The sequence below is a fragment of the Sceloporus undulatus genome, chromosome 4, assembly GCF_019175285.1.
Source record: "Sceloporus undulatus isolate JIND9_A2432 ecotype Alabama chromosome 4, SceUnd_v1.1, whole genome shotgun sequence".
In the NCBI taxonomy this organism is placed as follows: domain Eukaryota; kingdom Metazoa; phylum Chordata; class Lepidosauria; order Squamata; family Phrynosomatidae; genus Sceloporus; species Sceloporus undulatus.
The window spans coordinates 245,965,202-245,992,203 of record NC_056525.1 but is presented as its reverse complement, the minus strand read 5'-3'; the positions used below and the strand labels follow the sequence as shown (position 1 = coordinate 245,992,203).

The 27,002-nt window shown below is 41.1% G+C and overlaps 1 protein-coding gene across 10 annotated transcripts in view; it reads left to right on the top strand.

Annotated features, from left to right (window-relative positions):
- The window catches only part of TSNARE1 (t-SNARE domain containing 1), a 485,050-nt gene that overhangs the window by 106,418 nt on the left and 351,630 nt on the right, over positions 1-27,002 (top strand). For 9 of the 10 annotated variants that reach the window (XM_042464556.1, XM_042464559.1, XM_042464550.1 and 6 more), the window contains exon 3: positions 11,405-11,519. In XM_042464556.1, coding sequence (XP_042320490.1) covers positions 11,435-11,519 — 85 coding nt within the window. In that variant the 5' untranslated portion in view covers positions 11,405-11,434. Of the gene's footprint in view, positions 1-2,583; positions 2,751-11,404; positions 11,520-27,002 lie in introns of those variants that run through there. The other variant, XM_042464557.1, reaches the window with a different exon arrangement.

Sequence of the window (27,002 nt, the reverse complement as noted above, 5' to 3'; positions counted from 1 at the left end):
GTTAAAAGAATTTAAGCCATGCACATATACCAGTTTTTCTTGGGGGGGAAATAAATTTGGCCTCAAAGCCTGTGCTTTGACTTGGGATGGAAAGAAACCAACATCACTGCTAGTTGGACTTCCATGGGGAGGGTATTCCACATGTATAGATTGTTCCTATTGAGATCCCTTACTTTAGTTATTTATATTAATTGTAACATTTGGAAGGAATATCAAGAGTGATCTGATTTGTTTGTAGAGTTATTTCCTAAGGATAAAATGTAGGATCCTCCTGTTAATAACCAATAGAGTGCCTCTTTAGCAGTCGTGGGAGTTGGTATGTTTAGCCTGGGAAGGCAAAGGTTGAGAGGTGACATGATTACCATGTTTAAATATTTAGAGGGATATCATATTGAGAATGGAGCAAGCTTGTATTTTGCACCTCCAGAGGCTAGGGCATGGAGTAATTGATTCAAACTACAGGAAAAGAGATTCCATTTAAGCATTAGGAAAAACGTCCAGGTGATAAGAGCTGTTTGACAATGGAACATGCTGCCTCAGAGTGTAATGGAGTCTCCTCTTTGGACATTTTAAAACAGAAGATGGTTGGTCATCAGCCAGGAGTGCTTGGATTCCTGTTTGCCAGAGGATTGGACTGGATGACCCTTGGGGTCTCTTGCAGCTCTGCAATTCTTCTATGGCTTGTTACAGACAGGCCAAAATAAAGCTGCTTCGAGTCACTTTGGAGGTATGGTATTTCAATGATGCATAAGTCCTAAGAGTCCAAAAGCCACACCAAAGCTGCACTCCAGTCCTTAGGACCGGAGCGTGGCTTTGGTGTGACTTTTGGACTCTTTGGATGCATGCATCATTGAAATACCATACCTCCAAAGTGACTCGAACCAGCTTTATTTTGGCTGTCTGTAACAGGCCTAAGATTCTATGAAATCTGAACTGACATGCTCAGTCAGCCATATATTTGGGTCATCTCTCTTTTCTCTTTCTCTTTTGGGACAAGCCAAGGCTTTGTGGGCTGTGGCAATCTGGATGGCATGAAGTAAGACGAGGGTGGTGAGACAAAATGGCCAATCCAAAACAAGGCATGCCTTTGGGCCGTAATACGAAAGTCCTCTTGTTATTCGTTAGGAAGTAAGACACTCAGTGTGACCTTTCTTAGGTTGTCAAACAAAGAGACCCAGCGCTATGTAGTGCTGGATGAACATTCTTAGAGACCAGGGTTCAAATCTCTTCTCAGCCTTGGAAACCCACTGGTTGACCTTGGGCAAGTCATGCTCTCTCAGTCCCAGAGAACGGCAATGACAAATCTTCTCTGAATAAATCTTGCAAAAAAAAAAATCTATGAAAGACTTGCTGTGAGTTTTAGTTGACTTGAATGCAAACAATAAAAATGACAAGCAATGCACACTCGGACCCGTCACATCTTAACAGAATTCTTATTTGTTGATTTGGCTTTTTATCCTGTGCATGGCTTTTTAGATAGCGCTACAGCTAGGGACAGCTGAATCAGCTTTATTTCTGGTCCTTGTCTGTTTTATTGTTATTGTGTACCTTCAAATTTCCACACAAAAAAGCATTATTTGTTTGTTTATTTATTTATTGGTTGTGTAAACTGTGAATAGACTTCAAAAAAAAATTACAGTTTTTGATGACTTTCCCATAGCAAGGAAGGGGGGGGGGGTTAAAATTAGTTGTTCCTGCCTGGGAAGATGCAATTGATATACATTTGCATCCCTACTGATGGAGTGTGTGTTTTGAGAAGGGGTTGTTTTCTAGTCATCAAAAAACCATTCCCGATTCTTAGCAGTGTTTGTGGTGGTTATTTTATTACTTCTCTTCCCCTGGCTGGCCTTTGCTTTCTCCCATAATTATTTTGTGTAGAGTTAAGGAAAATGGCACATGTTCTAATAATGCTTTCAGAATATGGTAGGGGGAGGGGAAAAAAACATTAAGCAAAATGCACCCATCAGTAAAAAGGAAGAGTATTACAAGAGCACTTTCTGTCTCTTTCTGTATTCAAACAATGTATGTATAAAATTATCTCTACCAGTAAGTAGGTTTATTGCACGAGATGTTTTATTTTTTAATTTTTTGGATATGTGAACAGCTTTTCCTCTCTTTTCCTACAAACCAGGAAGTCTTCAGTTAACCATAGTCTCCCATTGGGCCCAGAACAAACCAAGGATCATAAACCATGATGTAAAGATGATCCAACATTTTGAACTCATGAATTCAACTGCACCTTTTGGCCCATGTTCCCCAGCCACTGATTTTGACAGCCAAAATACTACTACTAGTAGTACTACTACTACTACTAATAATAATAATAATTTTTATATCTTTCCAACCTCTCCTCAAGGCTTGATGTGGCGTGCAGCCTGTTAAAATACAACGCACAATTAAAAACGCAGAAATCCACAGCAAAAATATGATACTATAAAATCATTAAAATACACTTATAAGAATTCATATACAGGTTAAAAGTCATGATTTAAAATGGACTGGATAGGCCTACCAGAAGAAATGCGTTTTTAATGCTGTTTTAAATGCCGTCAGCGTTTTCATCTGTTGTATCTCTTCTGGCAGGTCATTCCACAATCTGGGGGCAGCAAACAAAAAAGTCCTTAGGCAAACTGTTTCCAGTCTAGTCCTGGCCAGCTGGAGCAAACCTTTTCCAGAAGACCTGATCTTACAGGACGGAGTGTACTGGAGAAGGTGATCCTGTAGGTAACCTGTACAGCCATCCTGACAAGGCAAGGCATCATTGATGTAGTTCTCCATGAATTTCTTTAATATCTTTTTAAAACAATCCAGGTTGGCAATCATCAAAACACCTTGTAACACAGGGATGCTGATATATTTTACTTTTTTGACATGACATTGTTTGTCTTGTCTCAGAAGGGTTATTCAGATTGTGAAAAAGTTCAGACAGTGAAAATAAGTTGAATGACATGCATTTCAAATGCATCCAATTAAGGTTTTTGGGGGGGTTGTTTACAAGTTAAAAGATTCACAATCTCAGCTGCATGAATAACTGATGGTGCAGATAGACCTGTGATAAACTGGGATAAGACTACATAACTTGAATGTGCTTCAAATACAGTCACATCATCAACTCCACCTTTATTCAAGTGCTGAGATGTGTGAGTAACTGGACATGCAGAGATGCTTATAAATGCAGTTCCATAGTGTTAACAACAAACCTGGAATATGTGAGTGAGATTATTCCCATAGTTGCACTAAAAGCAATGTATGAATGACCCTAGAGTTTCTTTCCTTGTAATAACTTGGGGAGCAAGCTAATGCATTTTAACTGTACATTGCTCTTGAACTCTCCCTAGAAGCAAAGATGATGAAACGGAGGCTGTCATACTTTGGCCCCATCATAAGAAGACATGACTCACCAGAAAAGGCATGAATGCTAGGCAAGTTAGAAGGCAGTAGGAAAGAAGAAGACCACATTCCAGATGGAAAGACTCAATGAATGAAGCTAATGCCTGGAGTCTGCAAGACCTGAGCTAGGCAATTGATGACAGGGTGTCTTGGAGATATCTTATTCATAGGATCACCATAAGTCAGGGTGACTTGAAGCCAGTTAACACACACACACACACACACACACACTGTTCCCATTGCCTTGGTAGAACTTTGGAGTAGGTTGGATAGTGAGAGAAATTGCCCCAAATAATCCCTGAGGCTAAGCAGTTCTCCAAGGTCCTAGTCCAACATTATACCGTTTATATCAAATTAAGACAACTCTTTCCATATAATCCGCAGCATACACATTTTAGTACAGTATTTGTAATTCAACAGCAATGAGGCAGTGGGCGATGCCAGAACTTCTAAAACGACTACGATTTTAATTTTGCTGTTCACTGAAATATGTAATAATTCTGTGTTTGCTTAGTGTGTTGCTATATTAAGCCTGTTCAACATGTAGGGTGCAGGGAGGAAATGAAAGAAAGGAGCAATGTGGCACAACGGTAAATAGATATCAATAAACAACAGACTTCGGTTATTATTTCTTTAAAGCAAGGCGGGGAATGCATGCACAGATAAGCTCAACAGATTAAACCAAACATTGTTTAGTAATTATTAAGATTCTCTGGAATCAACATTATTTTATTTTCTCTTTGTGTGCGTGGAAGGGGTGGAAGACTGTGAAGAAGAAGGAAGATTGCTTTCTTTTTTTGCCAAAAGGTAAATGATTTAAAGTTGTCAGGCAGGGCCAGATCATGTAAATGGCAGTGTCAGAAGGCAGAGCTTTGCTTGGACTGTACTACTTCATTATGCAAGAGAAGATCTCCTCCATATCGTCCCCCAACCCAAAAAGCAAATACAGTACAGGCTGTAAAATGCTGTTGGACAGAGACCACCAACAAATCCCAGGTGCTTCAGGCTATATTTCAGAGGAAGGAACTGGCAAAACCATCTCTGGGGATTTGTTGCCTAAGAAAACCCTATGAAATTCAAGGGGTCGCCCTAAGTGGATAGGCAATTTGAAGGCACACACCCAGACACAAAAATTGCAGCAGAAGATATGATCTACAGATGTGAGGCAGTAAATAAACTCGGATAAATTTTATGTGGGTCCTGTGCATTTTGCCGCTGGGGAGACATATATGGAGAAGCTGATCTACATAGCAACAATAGGACATACAGTCTATGCAAAAAGGGGAAAAAACAACTGTTCACAGCAGCTTTTCCAAAATGCCTGGAGGAATGTGCAAACATGAAGGGCATGCGCTCACAAGATACATTGTCTTCAGTCCTCTGAGTCCTTCTCAACACTCCCTGAGGCCAGAGGCAATGGATCTTTATGCCTGTTAGCACGACTGTCCACAGTCCTATTCAGACAGTAATGTTTTGGGAACAAACATAGGTGTGTCTCAATTAATGTTGATACATTCCTGGGCTTCACTTCTTTAACAAGAAATTTACACCAGAGACAGAAATAACATGAAAGGAATAGGGAGGAGTTTCTATGCTGCAAAAATTAAACAGGATATTGGCATGTTTCAGCAAACTTTTTATTCCAAAATAAGCATATCCACATGTGAAATGAAACAACCAGGTCAAATAAGTAAAGGTTGAGTCTCCTTGAACCAAAATGCTTGGGACCAGAAGTTTTGGATTTTTTTAGTTTTGGATTTATTTTGGAATACCTGTATTTGCACATATGTACCTAATGAGACATCTTGGCATTGGGACCTAAGTCTAAATACAAAATTCATTTATGTTTCATATACACCTAACACACATAACCTGAAGGTAATTTTATACAACATTTTAAAATAATTTTTGCACGGAACAAAGTTTGTGTTCACTGAACCACCAGAAAGCAAAGGTATCACTATTTATTTATTTATTTGACATGAAAAAAGTTTTGGTTTTTGGAGAATTTTGGATTTTGGAATTTCTGGGAGACTCAATATTTATCAGATGATGATGGAAGATTTCTGTTAGAGGCCCTGTGGAGCTGCTGATGCCAGTTTTGATCCAGGCAAACAAAAGATCTGTTATGATAAAAGGCGACTATCTCTCTTGCAAATGTCTTACATAGGGAAGTAAGTGTTTTGTTTGTGACAGGACCTGAGCTTCTAGTATTCTGAGTTTTGATCATACAGGTGGAATATTCTGCAATATTGTTAACAATTTTACAACTGAAAAAAGAAGTCCATAGGACTGGCTTTGTCACTGACTAGGTTCACACCCAAGATCCATGGCCATGTTGGCTGGGGAATTTGGGGAGTTATAGTCCAAAAGCTTTTTTCCAAGCTGTAGTCCAGACATAAAACCAAATCATAGCTTTGATATTGGGAATGTTCTTACCATAGTCTTGTATGAACTATCCATTCCCATTCTCAAGCTGTATCGTAACCCCAATCCCATGTTGAGAGAGAGAGAGAGAGATTATCATCATCCTTTTGTCATCATTGAGGTGAGACTCTACTCTAGAATTTTAGATGATCTCTCCCAGAGCCTTCATGCAAATGTTTAAAAGCATAGGGGGCAATCTGTTGTTCCTGTGTGCCTTCAAGACATTTCTGACTTATGGTGAACTTATCACAGGATTTTCTTGGCAAGATTTTACAGTGTTTGACATTGCCTTCTTCTGAGGCTGAGAAAGTGTGACTTGCCCAAGGCCACCCAGTGGCTTGTCCCTAGTACTGAGTCCATAAATTAATAGCCATGGACAACAGACTCCCAGCACCTGTGTCTGGGAACATAGTGTTATCTACAAAAAATAGGGGTTTGTTGCCCTGGTGTGAGTAAATCCAGAGTCCACACAGGAGGGAGAGCATCCAAAGTTGTATTTGCTGGAGCAAATAGGTGCTAGCATGTCAGAATGTGGTTGGACTGGATGAGGTCTCAACCCACTCTGTGATTCTGTGGTGGTATCAAATCCTATCAAGAGGTTTAGCAGAACCAACAGAAACATACGCCTCCTGTTCAGTTGTTGACATAGATCATTCCCCATACCTACCAAAGCCTTTTTCTGTCACCAGAGAGGGCCGGAATCCAGATTGGAGTGATTCTTAATGATCCACTTCATCCAAGCAAGCCTGGAGTTGTGAGACTCCGCAGTATATCGTACACAGTGTGAGACATCATTTCTGACATCTCTACTTCAATAGTCATTTTCAGTGAGTAATTTGAAAGAGTTTTGACATCTCACTTCTTGAAACACTCTCTGGCACTTTTTCTTGAAGGACTCTGAGAACGTGCCACGCTTCACAGAGGAGCGAGAGACAAAAGAGAGAAAAAGGGCAGAAATGAGCTTAAAGCCAAAGTGATTTTAGGGGGAGAAAAGGTAGGAGGGAATCCTCCCTCTATAGATCTTCTGGTTGACCTCTGACATGCACAGCGGGAAGCTCAAGCGAAGCCAAGGGCTTGCACAGTTATTCTCGCACTGTGTTCCAGCCCTTGATACATTTATATATTTCTCCTCAAAGGGAGCTCCAGCAATAGCAGTGGCTCATAAATTTGGAATCCGCAATGAAGGAAACCAGCTCTCTTCCAAATGATGAGCCCAGAATGATGGAAAGATTAAAACTCCTCTTTCTTTCCTTTTTCCTTTCCTTCTCTTTTTCTTCAGTTCATAACAGAATTAAATTTGCAGAAATAGATAGGGTACACAGTGCAGCGGCATGTTTGAGTTTGGAGCAATACATTATTGATTGGTGATTGTGAATAGTGAGATCCTGATTTTTAGACAGAACATGCATATAATTTACTATGAAAATCCTGATTTTGCATTCAAACTGGGCCATACAACTAGTCATAAACATTGTGTGTTTGTGTGTGGCTTCAGGTCATCTGTTGACTCATGTCAACTCCCTGGATTTCATAGGGTTTTCTTAAGCAAAGGACACTAGAGGTGGTTTTGTCAGTTCCTTCATCTGAAATGTAGCCTGCAGCATCTGGTATTCCTTGGCGTTCTCCCATCCAAGTAATAACCAGTGCTGACCCTGTTTAGCTTCCAAGGACAGATGAGATCTGGTGCCTTTTAGCGTATTTAGGCACTGGTGATCTTTATTTTAGAGATTACCTCTTTTTTTTGCAACGGATGTAAATGCTTACCTGTTTCTTTTTCAGGAGAAAAAGAAATGTACAATTTTTCCCCTTTCTGAGCAAGATGCAAGACAGTTTTGCGTGTTTTTGTAGAAATATGCACAGTTGCAGTGCTCTTTTTTTCTTTTGCAAATTGCACAAACAATTCATACACAAATAAACAACTGTGACTGCTTACTGGATGGACTTTTACAAAGGAGAAGTATGAGATGGATGGTTTACATCTCTATGATTAATAGTCTTTTCCTCCTTTTTTGTGTGCTTTACTCCCTGTCTGTTTGCTTGACAAAGGGAAAAGAAGCAAGTTTCATGTTTCTTATGCAAAGTGTAGAGAAGTGCTTGCCATTCTCACACAGAAGACAAAATAAAAATGAAAAAAAAAATCCTTCACTGTGGTTGCCAGATTTTTTTCAGCAAGGCATCTCATCATATTGAGACACACTTTCTCATTGTAGATAGCAGATGGAGCAGATATTGGCTGAGAGCCTACACTGAGGAAATGGAATGTAATTTTACACTCATGGAGTTAGGCAGTAGTTGCACAATGTTCCTTTTTAGTGGATTGTGATGAATCTGTCCACGGCATCTCAGCGTGCACTGTGGATTATAACAGAATCATAGAAACATAGAATGAGTTGGAAGAGACCATAAGGGCCATCCAGTCCAACCACCTGCCATGCAGGAACTCACAATCAAAAGCACCCCGCGACAGATGGCCACCCAGCCTCTATTTAATCTGCATGCACACCTATGCACAAAAGTAAGAAACTGGAGGGACGGGTAGAACTTGCTGGTGGACTCAAGGGAACGTGGAGGTATAGGGAAACCTTTTGTGCCCATCAGGAAGGATCATTAGAGCCAGCAATGCTAAAGAAGAGAGAAGGTGCCTCACCTGCTTTTTGGCCTCAATGTGATGCTCTGCCACTGTTGAGAATGGACATGGGGGGACCCCACATCAAGCAGCTCTTCTTATGACCACCATGGCAGCAGCAGCTGTAGGCAGCATGATGGATATCCCAGCGAATATAGGTGCTCCAGGAGTCTACCCTGAGCCAGGTGACTTCACAGGTAAAAGGCTTGATTATCTGAATGGTGTTTGAAAGACTGCATCACCTTTATCAGCCCAGTAGAGCACTAAGAGTGGGATGCAGTGGCTTAGTGGTTAAGACGCCAGTTCTGACAATCAGAAGATCAGAAGGTTGGCAGTTCAAGGCCCGAGTGCTGCATGATGGGGTGAGCTGCTGTCACTAGTCCCAGCTTCTGCCAACCTAGCAGTTCGAAAGCATGCAAATGCAAATGCAAGTAGATTGATAGGCACCACTTTGGTGAGAAGGTAACAGCATTCAGTGCATCATGACCATTGGATTCATCTTTGGACAACACTGGCTCTTTGGTTTGGTAATGGAGATGAGGACTAGTTGATTATGACTAGCCGGTTATAACTAGACATTCACGTCAAGTGACTACCTTTACCTTTAGATCACTAACATCATCTGGAGAGGCTCATCTCTTTGTCCCATCACTTTCTCAGGCTCCTTTGGTGGGAACAAAAGAAAGGGCCCTCTTGGTGGCTGCTCCCACACTTGGGGACTCCTCCCTAAAGAGGTCAGGATAGCCCCATCCCTGATCAACTTTCAATAGCAGGTCAAAACATGTTTGTGTCATCAGGCTTTTTCACACTGGTGAGGGAGGGTTGGGCTTTTAAATGTTGTGTGATTCTGATATAAAGGTTTGTGTATGGAGTGTTTCTTTCACACTCAAACAGAGAGGTTGAATATACTGATGATCCCAACTTTGTAATACAGTTGAATGTTCTGTAATGCACACTTTAAATGTCTAGTTCTGTGTAAAGTCTGTACCTGACTTTGGATCTGGGGAACCAAAATGGTCCATCTGACTGGAAGAAGGTTTTTAATAATAAGAAAAAAAGTTAAGAAATCGAACAAGATAAAATACAGTACTAAATTCAACCTGGTAGGTTAAAATCAAAATATGATCACTTCTGCCTTTAATTATGAACATTTGTTGTATTTATACTTCATTGTCCCTCCAGGGATCTCAAAATGGCATATATGAGTCTACTCTCCCAGTTTTATCCTCACAACAACCCTGTTAGGTAGGTCAGGTTGGAGAAAGAATGATGGGCCCAACATGGTCCAGTAAATTTCATGGTCAGTGGGGTCTAGAACTTGGATCCCAATGCAACAGTCTAACTTCTGTGCCACTCTTTCTCCCCAAAACCTTGGATGAAGAGCCACTGTGTAATTTGGTGCTAAAATGAGGCCAACATATTCACCAGTCAGGAGAGCATTTCTCAACCAGGGTGCCACAAGAGAGGAGAACACACTATTGAGAGACAAAAGAAAACCTCCCCTGCAGATCCCAATGCTTGGGTTTTCTAAAGCACTTTGGAAATATTTTTTATGCTATGCAGTAGGGCAGATTTAACAACAACATGGGAAATGTGACCCGCCCCCAAATATGCTTTACACCCATGCTCAAGATGGCATTGCAAAATCAGAGTGTGTGTAAGTAGTTTCTGACTTATGACGATCTTAAGGCAAACCTATCATGGGGTTTTCATGGCAAGATTTATTCAGAGGAGGTTTGCTATTGATTTTCCTTGAGGCTGAGAGCATGGGTTTAATGGCTGAGCTGGTCTCCAGAGTCATAGTCCAACACTCCAACCTCTACACCACACTGGCTTACACTCAGAAACATAACTGTAGTTCCCCACTGCATGTGCAAATAATTTGTTGCAGATCATATGAATAATGGGGGCCAAGCATTTGTTGCAGGTTTTCAAGCACAGTTTGGATGGTCACCTTTCAGGGATATTTTAGCTGTGGGTTTCCAAACCATAAGGCTCTGAGTTCAATATCAGCCTGAGGCTCAGGTTCAACTCAGCCTTGCATCCTTCTGAGGTTGCTAAAATGAGTACCCAGCTTGTTGTGGTCAATTGGCTTACACACTGTACACCACTTAGGGAGTATTTAAGTGCACTGATAAGTGATATAGAAATGTACTTGCTATTGCTACTTGCTATTGCTAGGTGGTCCTTGGGGTCCTTTCCAAGTCTATGATCTTGCACATCCTATTATCCTTGAACCCTACTGCCTGCCCTTGAGACAGAATAACAGTTTTATCTCAAGTACAATTCCAATTGTGTTTCAAGGCACTCCTACTTGAGAGTAAACCCTGTTGAACTTCAGCAGTGCTTGAATTACAGTAAACATGTATAGAATTTGTTCTGTAACTGCCTAATACTGTGCTGTTTATTTAATGAAGAGAGCTGTTTCTTCACCTTTCCATTTCTCCTGGTAAAGGGTAGAGAGTATTTCTGTTCCTAGGCCAAAGCTTATCTTCTGTGCTAACTGTTGCAGTAATTTTAACTCCAGTTTGAAGCTTTCAAAGGCACATGTTCACAGCCTGGAGCAACTGTCCCAGGAGGAAATTCCATCCTGAATCCATTTGTGTTACTCCTTTACAGAGGGAAAAGCAAGGAGAGAAAAGATAGGATGAATGTATTGGCAATGGATGTTGACTGGAGGATTTCTGGACATTTAAACAAAAATAATAAATTTGCCAAGCTCTGCCAATAAGATACAGGTTATCATCATCCAAATTTTAAAATAATTTTGTCCAGTCATTTTGGATAAGGAAGAATGAGTCTGTACTTCCAGAGATGAGAGACCCATCTGTGTGGGAGGCCATGCATTGTATAGAATAGATCATCATTTCTCTTTTCTTCTTTCAATGGTTTCCGATTTCTCCTGTTAGCTGGAATTTTAAAGAGCCGTGCTTCTAATTCTGTGTATTTTTCTTCTTCCAGCTTGAAAAAAGGATCAGAGCCAGAACAAAGATGTCCTACGGTTCCATTGAGGGAAGTGGTTTTGGGAGCCGAAATGCCTTCGGGGGACCTTCGAGACAAGGATACCAACCTTTAGGTAGTAGTTGCTTACTGTCCCAAAACTATATTCTGTCTTTTTCTCTTTTGTGACCATGGCCTCTGTCTTAGTAAATGAGAAAAAACAAATAATTAAAGTGCATATAACAAAATTAAAAGCCCTGTCTTCACTATGAACCCAGGCTCACTTGCAGTTAGTGGAATGTTAGATCTCTCCTTTGAAGAGCAGGCTTGGATGCTGCGTTTCAACATCTTTCATTTCCTGTTCCTTCCTCCAAACTGCTTGGTATCTGAGCAAAGCTGATAAGATTGAGGTGGGCAACTGCAGCAGATGTGGGGGTCCATTTCATGCCTCATGTGTCCCTTAAAGGAAAAGGGCCTTGTTGTCTTTGTTATGTGCCTTCCAGTTGTTTCTGACTTATGGTAACCCTAAGGCTAACCTAGCATTGGGTTTTCTTGGCAAGAGTTGTCCAGAGTAGGTTTGTCAGTGCCTTTTCCAGAGGCTGAGAGCATGTGACTTGCCCAAGGTCACCCAGTGGGTTTCAAGGCTGATTGGGGAATTGAACCCTGGTCTCCAGCGTCATAGTCCAATGCTTAAACCACTACTCCACACTGGCTGTCCATATTTCTTCCATATGTGGACCTTGACTCCACACTTCTTCTTTTTCCTGTTGTTATGTGCCCTTCAAGTTGAGTCCAATTCATGGTGACTGCACATTAGGTTTTCTAGGCAAGGTTTATTCAGAGGGATCAGCCATTGCTTTCCTCTGAGGCTGAGAGAATGTGGCTTGCTTATAGTCCAGAGTTTAGTCAGAATCTGAACCCTAGATCTCCTGGAGATCTAGTCCAGCACTTGACTCACTACAGCACACTGGATCTAAAACCAGAGCTTTCTTGGCAAGATTTCTTCAGATGAGGTTTGCCATTGCCTTCCTTTAAGGTTAAGAATATGCAACTTGTCCAGGTTTTCCCATTAAGTTTCCATGGCTAAGTGTGGAGTAGAACCCTGGTCTCCTGGAGTCCTAGTTAAACCACTATACAGGTTTAGTCTCTGTTATCCAAAACATGTGGAACAGAAGTGTTTTGATTTTTCCCCCCCCCCCCCCCCCCCAGATTTTGGAATAGTAGCATATACAGTAGTACATCATGGGATATCTTGGAGTTGGGACCCAAGTCTAAGCATGAAATTATTTCTGCGAACCTTATAAACATAACCTATAGCTAGTTTTAGACATAAGATTTTAAATAATTTTTTTTGTTATTCTAAATAATTTTGCATGAAACAAACTTTGTGTGCACTGAACCACCAGAATGCAAAGATGTCACTATCTCAGTCAACCATGTGGACGATTCATGTTTTTTATACACCTTATACACATAGCCTGAAAGTAATTTTGTACACAATAATTTTGTGCATAAAACAAGGTTTGCGGACAGGGAAGCACCAGAAAGCAAAGGTGTCACTATCTCAGCCACCCATGTGTATTATTATTATTATTATTATTATTATTATTATTATTATTACGGACTCAGGGCAGCTAAAGGAATCCTTGTACCACACTAGATCTCACCCATCACTAGGGATTAGATTTGGATAGTTGAGGTTTTTCGATTTTAGGATTCAGGATATTATTGTTGTTGTTGTTGTTGACTAAAGGAGTCCTTGTACGACACTAGCTCTGGGGGTTAGATTTTGCCATCAATGGATGTGGAAGTAGTGGTTTGAACATTAGACTACAACTCTGGAGACCAGGGTTTGATTCCTCACTTAGCCAAGAACTTACTGATGGCAAGGGCAAGTGAGGAATCGAACCTTGGGCAAGTCACATACTCTCAGTCTCAGGAGAAGGAAATGACAAACCTCCTCTGAACAAATCTTGCCAGTGTCCAAGGAACCACCCCATGAGGATCTTGATAACACCAGCATATCAAATTCATAAGGATTACAAAGACGTTTTCTGGAGTGCAGAGAATGAGGTAAAAGTGAAGGAAATGTCAAGTGCCTTAAACATAGCATACAGCCAAAGGGGATGAGTCAGAAATGAATGCTAGCTAGTGGGTCTGTGAGACTGATTGGATAATGGGCTTGATGGTCTTTCTGTGGCTGGCAAGAAGTGTGCTTGTGGGAGTGAATAATGCCAGTGCCGCATTTACCCCGCAGTCATTGCAAGAGTCACTGGGTGCCTGCAAAACATGAGCAACTGACCGTCATCAATGACAGGGCATTAGGCCATCTGAACTTAGTGTTGTCATCTTTGGTGTCAATTTCTAGTCTCATCATCTGAGTATCAGTGGCTTTCCCAGTTTTCCAGGCATGTTGCTTTGAAGCAGCATATGCACACACACTGGGAAGGTTCCCAAGCTGTCATCGCTGGTGATGGAAAATGTCAGTCAGCTAAGTCACGGGGGAGCTAACTTGGAAAGCAAATCTCCTGCCTTTGAAAGCTTTCTTCATCCGCACGAGGATGACTGTCGTGAGCAGGATTTGGTGTGTGCTGAAATCCCACACAGCTGCGTGGGAGAAGTGTGCCTCATCCTGACATGTTTTGTGCTTGGCTAGAGTGACCAAGCACATATGTGACAAAATTGTGCTTCAGTAATGCACTTAAACGTGTTTCAACCATGATTCTGGATGTCAAAATATTCAAAAGAAAGGATGGATTGTGGGGTTATGTTCTCTATGTACTTTACAAAATTGGCATTCATCCTTATTCGGTGCATACACAGCTTGGATTCTGGCATCTGAACTCCAATCCAAATAGCTCTTTAATGCCAGAAGATAGACAGAAATTTGCAAGACAGAAATCCAAGAGTCAGGATGTAAACAAAAATAGCTATATATAAATATGGCAAATATTTAAAGTAGTATAATAGATCCATTACATATAGACAGACCTCATTTCAAAAAGTCTCTGAGAAGAAACCTTCTTCTTACAAAGTCTTTTTATGCCTGCTGAGCTCTCACTCCTTTCCTCCTCATCCGCTGTTTAGCTTGAAAATATTCAGCAGTGTCAGCATTGTGAGGCTTGTTAAGGAGGGATGGAGAAACACAATGAATAAACAATGTAATAAAGCTTGAGCAGGATTCTGCTCTAGGTGATCTAACTGTAGCTACAGTATGTGTGCCTCTATAAAACAAGCAAGATAAGACCTTGAGACAAAGGGTGAGCAGAGAAGGGTCAACAGCTTCCTCCAGCATGTTAAAAAAAAAAAATAGGACAGCAAGGATGGAGCCGTCATGGCCTTCCAAGGGAGGGAGTCCAAAGTCTGAGAGGAGCCACCAAGAAACCCCTTTCTTGTGTTCCAAACAAACAAGAATGTGGGTTTCTCCCAAGGGTCTTAAAATCTGATCAAGCTGACATACAGAAGTTTCCTGTAGCACTTTTGAGACTAAGGGGTAATACAGACTGGCTTGAAGTGCTGGTATGGGGGTGGCATGGGGGTGTGGCATATGGATGATGCATGCCCCTACACCACCCCCACGTCAGCATCATGGTGCTCCTTTGGTGCGATTATTATTATTATTATTATTATTATTATTATTATTATTATTATTAAGCTTTATTTATAAAGTGCTGTAAATTTACACAGCGCTGTACATATAATCTTTTTAATTGGATGGTTCCCTGCCATTGGGTTTACAATCTAAAAAGATATGACACAAAAGGAGAAGGGAAAGATGGTGAGGAGGGGGCCTCTCTAGTAGGATAATACATATAAAATACATAGCAATACAGGAAGTGATTCAATAAAACAGACAACAAAAGAACATCAAATAGCAGGTGACAATTATGCAATGCCTGGGAACGCTTCTCTGAACAGGATGGTCTTCAGCTCCATATGTTCATACTCCACATGTTGAATGGCGCATCAAAAAGTGCCGCCACATTTTGTATTTCTTTTAAAGCTGGCAAAGTGCCGGATTGGGGTTGTGGCATGCGGTTGTCACGGCCCCGATCCAGCACTGAAAGGGCATTGGGATGCCACTCTATTGGGGTGGCCTGTTCAGCCCTTAACTGAAAGAAAAGCTGGTTGCATGAGCTTTCATATGCATGAGGAATTAGGCTCCAGGAAAGCTCATGCTACCACAGGGTGGCCAAATACCTTCCTTTTCCATGCCTACATTTCAACCTTCTGTCCAGGAGGAGTTTCAAAATGTCCTCCCTTTTCAGCATGAATAAGAAGCATGAATTTATATTTGTATTAGTTGTTTTAGTTTTTATTTTATGATGTCTGGCATTTTTCTTGAATCTCCTACATTTTGTGGTGCCATGTCCTTCTTTGCAGTTAGGACATCTGGTCACCCTGTGCTACCAGCTTTTTTCTCCCTAGTTAGTCTCTTTCATAGAATCATAGAGTTGGAAGAGACCGCAAGGGCCATCCAGTCCAACCCCATTCTGCCATGCAGGAAATCCAAATCAAAGCATCCCCAGCAGATGGCAATCTAGCCTCTGCTTAAAGACCTCCAAGGAAGGAGACTCCACTACACTCTTTGCACACTGATTTTCCAGACTAACATGATGACGACAACATCAGCAATTTCGTAGCTGCCTCTCCCTGTGGATTGAAGTAGAGGACAAAAACAATTTACAATTTGGTCATGCCTGAACAGGCTAGGTCTTTGAATGTAGAGATTTGGTTTATTGTTGTTAACTGTCACCAAGTAAAAGGTGAGTTCCCTGAAAAACAATTATGGAAAACACCTCTGTCCCCTTCCTAATTTCTGGGAAAATTAGATAATTGGAAGTGGAAATGAGATAAAAATTCTAAGGGAGGGGAAGAAGATATTGGTTTGGGCCTGCTGTATAGAATTGTCCACCTCTCCTTCGGTGGAGATCAAATAATGGTTTTTCAGGGACCTTACCTCTGTATAGAAGTCGACTTGTTGGCAGTTAATGACAGCAAAACTCTGTATTCAAAGTCCTGGCTTTATTTGATGCCTGTCATATCTCTGCAAATGCATTCACCATGTTTGTACACTTTGTGCTCAGGCAGAGAAATGAACAAAGTTGTCCAAAATATATTGTCTCTTGCTTTCCTCCTTAAGAAAGCCTTGATGTTCCAGTGTTTGCTTTGAATTTATGCTCCCCCCTAACAAGTCCGATTGCTAAAACTCTATCATCTTAATTTACTCCATTTTATGGGAACAGCATGATAATGACACCCTGGTCCCTTCTATCTTGAAAGCTGTCAATTTTTTTTTCAGGAGTCTGAGCAAGAACACTCCACTACTTGGAGAACGGCAATAAAGCCACTCCATTCCCTGCTAGGCAGAAATAACTTTTGTCTTTTTTTCCTGAGAGACAATCTTTGTACTAAGCTCTTACACTGATTATAGCCTTCTTCTGCTAGTACAGTGATTATCTTTTCTCTTACAGCTTTCCCTGGCATCTTGGATGCTAAATATTTGTGCTTGCTTTGCTGATAGCTTTGTTTCCATGTAATATATTTCCATGTTAAAGCTATTGGTGGCAGGAGTTTTTCTAATTGGGGATGGACTTAGGGTTTGTGACATTTGCACCTACACTGTAGAAGTGATGCAGTTTGACACCACTTTTTAGTGCTATAGCTCCAGCCTGTAGATTCCCAGGATCTGTTGTTTTACAAGGACTTTAGCCTTCTCTACCAAAGACTGTTGGTTCTCACAAAAACACAAATATCAGGATCCTGCAGGATGTTGCCAAGGTAGTTGAATTTATGTCAGACTGCATTATCTCTTTAGTGTAGATGTACATCAATATAGTATCCTAAACGTTACAAGTCATTGTGCATGTGCAGGAGTAACTTTCCATCCAACTAATATTCCCAGCAGATGTTTAGGGTATCTCTAAATCTTTAGTTTTACGATGTCTTCACAACTGAAATTTCATAGCATTTTTTAAAGGCCACCTTACAGATCATATTACAGTAATCCAAATGGGATGTAACCAAGGCATGGGTACACAGGTAAATTGTTCTATCCCCAACTCACGTCTGCTGATACCTTCCTCTCACATGTAGGTGACATTGTTTGGGCTGCATAAGCAGTGGCACCCATAGTCCAAACATTGGAAATAGAAGGAAACAGAGAAACCTGCCATACATATTTGATCTGCTATTGGCTGATATCCCATTTGTGCATACATTAATATGTGTGGGTGTACGTGGTAAGGGATGTTTGGAAGTTCAGTTTCCAGTGGGATGGTTGAGTCAGCATCATGCATTTGGCTGGCAGTTCCCACAGGATTGCTCACACAAAGAGATGGCTGACAATCTCGGTACCTTGTCAGACCATATGTGGGTTGGAGAGGATTCATTTGCAGTGCCTGGTACAGAATCATAGAGTTGGAAGGATTACTAATATCAACCAATTCAGCCCCAAACCAGTGCAGGAAACCCAGACACCTTAGGCATCCCTGGGAGGTGGTCATCCAACCTCTCTTGAAAAATTTCCAAAGAGGAAGAGTCCACCATCTACTGAGGAAATATATGGGTGCATCAACACTATAGAAATAATGAAGTTTGGTGGCACTTTAAGTATTGTAGCTCCATCCTGTGGAATCCTGGGTTTTGTAGTTTTACAAGGTCTTTAGCCATCTCTGCCAAAGAGGGCTGGTGCTTCACCAAACTACAAATCCCAGGATTCTGTAGGAAGGAGCAATGGTAGTTAAAGTGGTACCAAACTGAATTATTTCTACAATGTAGGTGCATCTTATCCAACATTTTGTCATCAGTACGTTCTTCCTAATCAGAATATCTTTCCTTGTGATTTGAATCTGTTGTTTCAGGTCTTTTCCTTTTGCTTGTCAAACCTGACATTGTGGAAGTGTGAACAATCAGAAACAGTTAATCTTTGAGACCCACTCATTGAACCCCCTGTTTCAAGACAAACTCCTTAATCCACTCTCTATAATCTTCTTTTGCCTTACATGGTTCTGTGCACTCAACTGTGTTAGAGGAATTAGAATCCAGTGCTCCTCTGGTTGTGCCATTGGAGGGTTGGGTTTTATCTCTTGAGATTCACACTAGTCTACCTAACATTTGGGGTCTTGTTGCCAAGGACACAACCACCATGCAATCGGTATTTATAGCCGCAGTGGTTCAGAATAGGCCCGGGACAGGTCTTGGCATGGATGGACAGAAAAGCACAGAGACTTGGCCCTTGTCCTGAACCCAGACTATGCTTCTGTGCATCCCCAGTTGGTTTTGGTTCTCTGGCTTCTGACTGATATGCTGGCATTCAACCTTTGGACTGCTAATAGTCCACCTGTCATGGCATTTCCCCAGGTGAACTATGACAGCTGGGTAGTCTTTGCCTAACACTGAAATGTCACAATGCTGGCATCAATGAGATGCTCTGGAGTAAGCATTCCATAGATGAAATGCCACTACTTCATCTAGCACCCATCCGCTACACATCCTTTGATAGAGGGAGCTGGAGAAAGTTCTCATGAGATTATATTAACATTAGAGTAGGTAAGGATGTGGACTTTTTTCAGGCTGAGTTTCGTCACATTTTTCTCAGTGCCTTTTGCTTCTCTTGCATCTTTAAGTTTCTTATTATGTTGTGAGACTTTTTCTTCTCACAGTGAAATTCATATGCATTTTTAATATGTTTTCCCTAGTGTGCATATTTATTCATGTGTTTTGCCCAATGGATGTATTTCCCCCAGTGAACGAAAACATATTTGCGAGTTTTGATTAAGCTGGGGACACCTTAGCCACTCATGTTTTAAAACACACATCTTATTTTATGTGTACTTTATTACTCTGGGGGAAAAACCATAAATCTGGCAAGTTTTCAAATTTTTAAAATGAGGTACATTTCTGTTTACAATTAGTTTTGGGAGGCATGGAATTAGTCTGCCAGTCTAACACTAAGTGCTAGTCTACATGTATTATGTGAATTGCTGTGGTTTTTCACACAACCACATTGATGTTTAATGGTCTTCACTTTTCTGTGCAGATTCACATCTGTTCACATCTATTCACTCTGCCAAAAATGTGCAACCATCTAAATTCATTTGAAACAGACAAACAACCACATGTTTAATAATGCAGATCCTTGTGGATACTCCGGGATAAAAAGTGTGAAGCCTTTTTCTGCAGAGTTTGTGTGGATTTTTGCACTCGTTCCGCAAAAAGCCTAGATTGCTCCAAATCACATGTAGTGGAATTACATTCTGCTCAAAGACAATGAGGAATATTTTAATACTGTAGACAAGATTCAAGTTAGGAATGGTAGCTAATATCTCAGAGGACAGTATCAAGATTCAAAATGACCATAACAGATTGTAGAGCTGGAACAAAGCTAACAAAAAGAATGCCAAGAAGGATACTACTTGCTAATGGAATTGAAATTTTATTGCCTGGATTTTATGGCTCTTTATTTCCCAGTTCTCACATGGCCAAAGAGGGGAGTGGTGTCTACCTGCATTGATATCCCCCAGACCATCTTAACAGACAAGAAAAGCAACGTCTTCTGACAAACTGTAGGCCTGTAGCCTTTATGATTTTGTACACCTTTGCCTAATGAAGAAGCCAGGGAAGCTGTGAAAGCTTGCATGATGTATTCCATGACTTTTAGTTGCACCAATAAAAGTATTGATGTTTTGTGGATTTTGGATCTTGTAAAAAGGGTAATTGTTTGTTGTTGTTGTTTCCCCTCCAACTCATGAGTTTTCGCGGCAAGATTTGTTCAGAGGGGGGGTTGCTGAGAGAGGCTGAGAGAGTGTTACTTGCCCATGATCATTCACTGGATTTCCATGGCCGAGCAGTGATTCATACCCTGGTTTCCAGAGTCACAATCCAGTTCTTAAACCACGGCATGTTGCTGGCTCTTGGGATACTTGTAAGGGGATATATTTAAGCAGGAAAAAATGGATTACACAAATATATGATGAGTGGCATCTAGCTTGATAACTATGTGGAAAAAATAGAAAAAAACTCTGAATAGACCACAAGCTAAATATGGGTCAGTGGTGTAATGTGGCAGTCAAAAAAGTCATTACAATTCTAGGCTGCATCAATAGGAGCACAGTATCAGGAACACTACTCTATTCTGCTTTGGTCAGATCACACCTGCATCTGGTTCTAGGCACCAGAGTTCAGGAAGGATATTGAGAAGCTAGAATTTGTGGCCAGAGGAGGGAGACCAAGGGACTAGGCAGACTGCCCCAAAGGGGAAGCCTCCAGCCGCCGCTTTTTCAGCCAAATTGAGGCAGTGGCAACTGCACACCATGGCCCCAATCTGGCCTTTCCAGGGCACGAAAAGGAGCTGCAAAAAGCAGCTCTTTTTTGTTACCCTGGAAAGGGCACCATAGCCATAATGCCACGCTGCTGTGGCTTTACAGCGCTTCTTCGGCACTGCATCATGCGGATGCAGTGCTGGAGGAGCGCAGTGACACTGGATGCTGTGTGGAGCAGCACACAGCATCATGGCACCCTGGGGGCAGAGTTGGGGCGTGTGTCATGTGGATGTGATGTCCCAACTCTGCCCCCCAGCCGGCCTTTAAGGCTGATCTATACAGGGCCCAAGATGATAAAAGAGCTTGAACTAAATCTTTTTGAAGAATGACTTAAGGATCTGGGTATGTTTAGCTCAGAGAAGTGAGGCTAGAGAGGTTATATGATAGCATTGCTGCTTCAGAGACTAGAGCGTGAAGTAGTGGGTTAAAATTATAAGATGTCCCTAAGCATTACAAAAAAAGAGAGGCTCCAGTACCCTAAAGGGACCAGATCCTATTTGATCTTGGAAGCTAAGCGGGTTCAGCACTGATTAGTATTTGAATGAGAGACTGTCAATGAATACCAGGTGATGTAGTTTCTGTTTCAGAGGAAGGAAGTGTCAGAACCACCTCTGAGGATTCCTTGTCTAAGAAAACACTATGAATTTCACGGAGCCATCAGAAGTCAGCAGGCAACTTGAAAGCAGGTGCATACACATACAAGCATTAGGAAGAAGGTCTTTATTGTAAGAGCTTTTTGATAGTGGGATAGACTGCCCCAGAGGGTGGAAGCGTGTCTTTCTTTGAAGGTCTTCAAAAGCTGTTCTCCTTCCTTGAAAGCCTCCAAAGTCAAAATCTACTTCCAGGTCACTTTCTATTGTTGTTTTTTCCCTTACCTAAATTGGTCTGATGGAGCAAAACATGGCCTCCTATATGCTCAAGTGGGACATCTTGGAAAACAACAAAGAGAACAACAAAACAACACTTTTTTTTGGGGGGGGGAGATTTAGGGGCACAGAAATAGCCCTAGGGCACATGTGGCCCATGGACCACAGTTTTTCAATTCCTGCTATCAGGGAACAGGCTTCATACAGTTTAGCAATAGGTACAGTCCAGGTATGTTGCCACCAGGGATAGTTTGTCTCCATTCATTTGCAAGAGCTCTTCCAGCTGGATGCCTGGTGATCTTGTCTCTTCCACCTTGGACTTGACATGCGTGTCCTCCAACATCTCACAAAATGGAATTCATAATAATGTCTCTGTTGGGGTTTGTAGTTTCTTTTCTGACTGCAAATGCTAAGAAATGATGGTGGCTTCATTACAGCAAAGGAGCTACTTTCAGAAGCAGCCAGCTTCAGTCTGTCAAAACCCTCTGCTTCTCTGGCACCGCTGCCCCTGGCAAGGGCCCATCCAACAGGTGAATGGGCACCAAGCCAGCCAAACAGATGAAGCCAAGATGGAGGCAGCCAGTGCTCCTCACCGCATCTTGTCATCTTTGCATCACAGTAGATGATTCCCAGTGGCTGAAACAGAAGGAGGTAAACCCACCTGGGGGTGTTATGACCATGAGGTTGTTGATCCTCAGTAAATGTAATCTGAAACAGATCATACCACCTGCTGCTTTGCTAGCAGGACTTTATGGCAAAAGAGGAGTTGCATTCATGCCCTAGTTATAGAGATTTGGTGTCTATACATGCATTGTTGCTTTCTGTGTTTGCTTGTGTCTGCAGAAATGCAAGGTTCTCTTGAGTGTTTCACTCAGCCATAGACTGACCTGTTCTTTGCAGAGCTCTAAATAAAACTGGTATTATCTGGCTTCTGTTTTGCTGGATTCCCTTTTGGAGATGCCCTGGAACTGGACAATGATTTGGAAAGGTGTATGTGTGCTTTTGCTGTTGTTGGTCCCAGCCATACCTCTATGGACTCTCCTTGGCCCTGATCAATATGAAACTCTAGATGCTCCAAACAGAGGATGTTTAATGCACAATTGCTGGTCATTTATCAAACTGATCCATGCCAGATGAACCAGAATAAACAATAGCCATATTGGATATTCATTAAAAAAATTGAAGTTGTTTTCCGAAAAACAAAAATAAAATGCACATTCAGAAATCATTTAAAGTACTAGAAGACAGAACATTTAAAAGCCTATAGGAGCAGTAATCCCCAAAATAAAACCATCAATCTCCTTGTATGTTTTGGAAATACAGTGGTACCCCGGGTTACGAAAATAATTCGTTCCGCCGCCGCGTTCGTAACCCGAAATGCTTCGTAAGCCGAAAAAGCCATAGGCGCTAATGGGGAAAAGCCGCGATTTCGTGCGAAATAGCGCCGAAAAGCACCAAAAATTTTTTCGTAACCCGAAAAAACCTTCGTAACCCAGAACAGTTTTTTCCTATTGATTTTTTTCGTAACCCAGAAATTTCGTAAGGCGGCGCATTCGTATCCCGGGGTACCACTGTATGGTATGTATAAGTATATATAGGAGCCAGCGTGGCATAGAAGTTTGAGCTCTGGACTATGATTCTGGAGAGCAGGGTTTGAATCCCCACTTGGCCATGGAAACCCATGGGTAAATCACACTTTCTCAACCTCAAGGCAAAGGCAATCCCATCCTGAACAAATTCTGCCAAGAGAGCCGTGTGATATGTTCACCTTAGATTAGTGATTCCCAGACTTTGATCCTCTGGATGTTTAGAACTTCAGCTCCCAGAATTCCTGACCATTGGCCAAGCTGAATGGAGGCCTTGGGAGCTGAAGTCCAAAACACCTGGAGGACCAAATTTTGGAAACCACTACTTTCGCTCCAAAAAACAGAAACAAACTGAAAACATAGAACAACAACTTGGCTCTTAGTATTCATATTGTTATGCCTATTATGTTCCCATTGATGTGGCCTACAATTGCATTGGCCTTTTAGATTGCCACATCACACTGTTGACCCATGTTTAGCTTGTGGACCTAGATTCCTTTTGTATGTATTGTTACCAAGAGAGGTGTCACTCACAATATATTTGTGCATTTCATTTTTCCTACTTAAATACAGTCCCTTGCAAGTACTCTAAGAGCCAGTATTGTGTAGTGCACTGGATTACAACTCCAGAGACCAGGTTCTAATTAGCCATTGAAACCTACTGGAGGCTTTGGACAAGTCACAGTCTTTCAGTCTCAAGGAAGGCAAAGGCAAACACTCTTTGAATAAATATTGCCAAGAAAACCCCATGATAGATTCACCATAAGTCAGAAACTACTTGAAGGCACCCAACAACAACATAAGTGTGTGTGTGTGTGTGTGTGTATGAATAAGCTGTAAAGAACATAACTCTTTTTTGCATGTTACCTGAAAAGATGTCACTGTGAGTACCTGGAATCTGAAAGGTGTAATAATATGAGCTGTTTAGATTTTCATGTTTGTATAGTGTTTTTTACATTTTAAAGCATAGCTGTTTCAACATTTAAAGTCAATTTATTGTTTTTTAAAAATTGTATGTTTATACATTTTTTTTCATTTTTTATTGAGGAAAGAAAAAGTGTTTGTAGTAACAATTGACTATAAAGATATGTGTTGTTCACCTTTTGAACCAATTACAGTAAACAATACAGCAATTCCTCATATCTATAACCCTGTCTAAAATGCTTACCAGTTTTTAACAGTAAAATTATCATCCCTCAATAGATAACCTCTCTGACCTGGTGTTCGATCCTCTAGCATCATTTGAGGTCTTTTCTTTAAAGTCATAGCCTAAGTCATTAAGTCGTAAAATCCTTCTTAATTCCCCAGTCCTCTTCCCAGTATTGTAGTACCGGGAGCCAATCTTCTATTAATTTGTCTTTAGATTTATTGTTAACCATGCAAGTCAGTTTGTCCATTTCTTTTAATTCTTGTATTTTAAGTATCCATTCTTCAATGGTCGATGGATCATCTTTTTTCCAGCTTTTGGCTATCACTACTCTTGCTGCTATGGGGAAAACATGCTTTAAATAGTGTAAGTGTAGCAATCATTCTGACTTTCTTCAGAGCTTGGAAGAACTATCTTTTGGACAACAATTCCCAGGATTCCCCAGTCAGCATGACCAATAGCCATGACCGATGGCTGAGGGATTCAGGACTCTTTACTCCAAAACACAAACTTTTGAAAGCTCTGGATCTCCCTCTCCCTTTCTATAATAAGAATTGAGAAAATGAGTTCCTTGCCGTTTACTTTTTCTTATCCTCCCTGAATTGAGCAGGCTTTCCCAATTTAATTGAATTTGTATCACTGCCATATTTTCACACCATTTTTTAAAAAGAGAGTTATCATTTCCACAGATTACAGGAGAATGCTGAGAAGATAGAACAAAACAACAACACAGAAAGAGTTTTGTAAAAGACGGAAACCTAGAAACCTTTGTAGAACATTTTGATTAAAAAGATGTAGCAGTAAATCCATATGAATGGTTTTCAATTTAAAATCTACCCCACCTTTTTCATGCATATAATTGGGGCAAGTCCAAATTTAGACTAAAAACGGGGTGTGTTTGAAATGGCGCATCTGGAGAGAAATGTGATCACTGGATGCATTATCTTTGCCCGATCTCGCAAGATCAAGGTATCACCTATCATTTCTAGAAGCTCTCATGCAAGATGTTAAAGTTGTGCAATTACACATGCACAGTTTTTTTTTTAAATGCAAGCATGATCTCAAGAATGCAGTCAGTTAATGCTGCTTTTACCATGCACACATATCATTTCCAGGGACAGTGTGATCTAACACACAACTGCAGCACTAAGGTACCATTTTCATTTATTTTGGGTTGCAAACAGGTAAGCGCCACAATGTGATAATCTTCTAGGTCTCTGGGTGACCAGACTTTCATCAGTTGCTTTAAATCTGAGGGCATCTGATGGCATCATCTTCCAACATTTCAGCTCTAGTAACGAACAACAGAATATGGGAGTGTCTGGAGAGTTTTCTTTTATGTCCCCCCATAAATTCGGTTAAAATTTTACTAGTCAGCAAACTGAAAGCAAGGAATAGCTACAAAATTCATTTCTTCTTTTATGGTTTGCAAAAAAATAAAGCAACAGCTACCAGAGTGGTTTTGACATATCTGGCATCGAGTACAGCTTAAAGCAAAATGTGATGAATGGGTATGAGGCACTTTCCTCTAAAGCTTGTTGAGAATTAACACAGGACAGTCTGTGAATGTCATCACCTAGAAGCGGTGGTCACAAAAGCTACTAAGGGCTTGTGGGTAGCTGCTCTTCTTCTTAGTGTTTAAAGCTTGGGAAGGACATTTTGATTTCTCAAAGGCAGGGGATGAATGAAATGTGTCCTGGATCCACAATCCCTGCCTCAAGTTGTTTTTGCAGTTCTTGACCTTGCATTTCCTTGGCCACAGTTTTTCTAGCTAAAAAAGAAGAGGAGGAGGCAAATTGCTTTTTCCAGACGCTTCCAGAAACAGTAATTCACCTCTTCAATAATTCTTGCCCTCACACTGCTTAACATAAAAAGATACCTATTTTTCAAAGCCAGAAGTTGACTTCTGACTGATTCTCAGTTTCTTCCTTTCCTCTTTGGGCTATTTTGGGAGTCTTTGCAGACCACAGAGGATCCAAGGGCAGAAAATTAGACCACGAACCTGACCTAGTTGTCAATTTATGCTTCAAGTTCAAATTCTCTCACATACAACCTGTTCCCATACAACCAATATCAATTTATCTGTAATCTGTGTGGATGAGTTGTCACAGATTTTAGAGCATTTACATCTGGAGTTGAGTTTCTCTGGTCCACAGATGTGTTGTTGTTGTTGTTTGTTGTGTGTTTCCAAGTCAATAATTTTTTTGGAAAGATTTGTTCAGAGGGGTGGTTTCCTTTGCCTTTCCTTGAGTCTGAGAGAGTATGACTTGTTCTCAATCATCCAGTGAATTTCTGTGGTTGAGCAGGGATTTGAATGCTAGCCTCCAGAGTCATAAGCTGCATCTGCTCTGCTGAAATAATGCAGTTTGACACTATTTTAACTGCCATGGCTCAGTGTTATATAGTTCTGGGATTTGTAGTTTTGCAAAATGTTCAGCCTTTCCTGTCAGAAAGCTCTGGTGCAACAACTACAGATCCTGCAATTTCATGGCATTGAACCATCGCAGTTAAAGTCCTGTCAAACTTCATTATTTCTGCAGTGCAGTTGCTGCCATAGTCCAGTGCTCAAAACACTACATCACACAGGCTTTCCAGGAAGAGGAAGAGGAATCTCAGGGCAAGAGCACTGTCTTCAAAAGTGTGTGTGTGTTTTCTAATTCCTTAAAAAAGTGGCATGATCTGTGCAACTGTGTATTG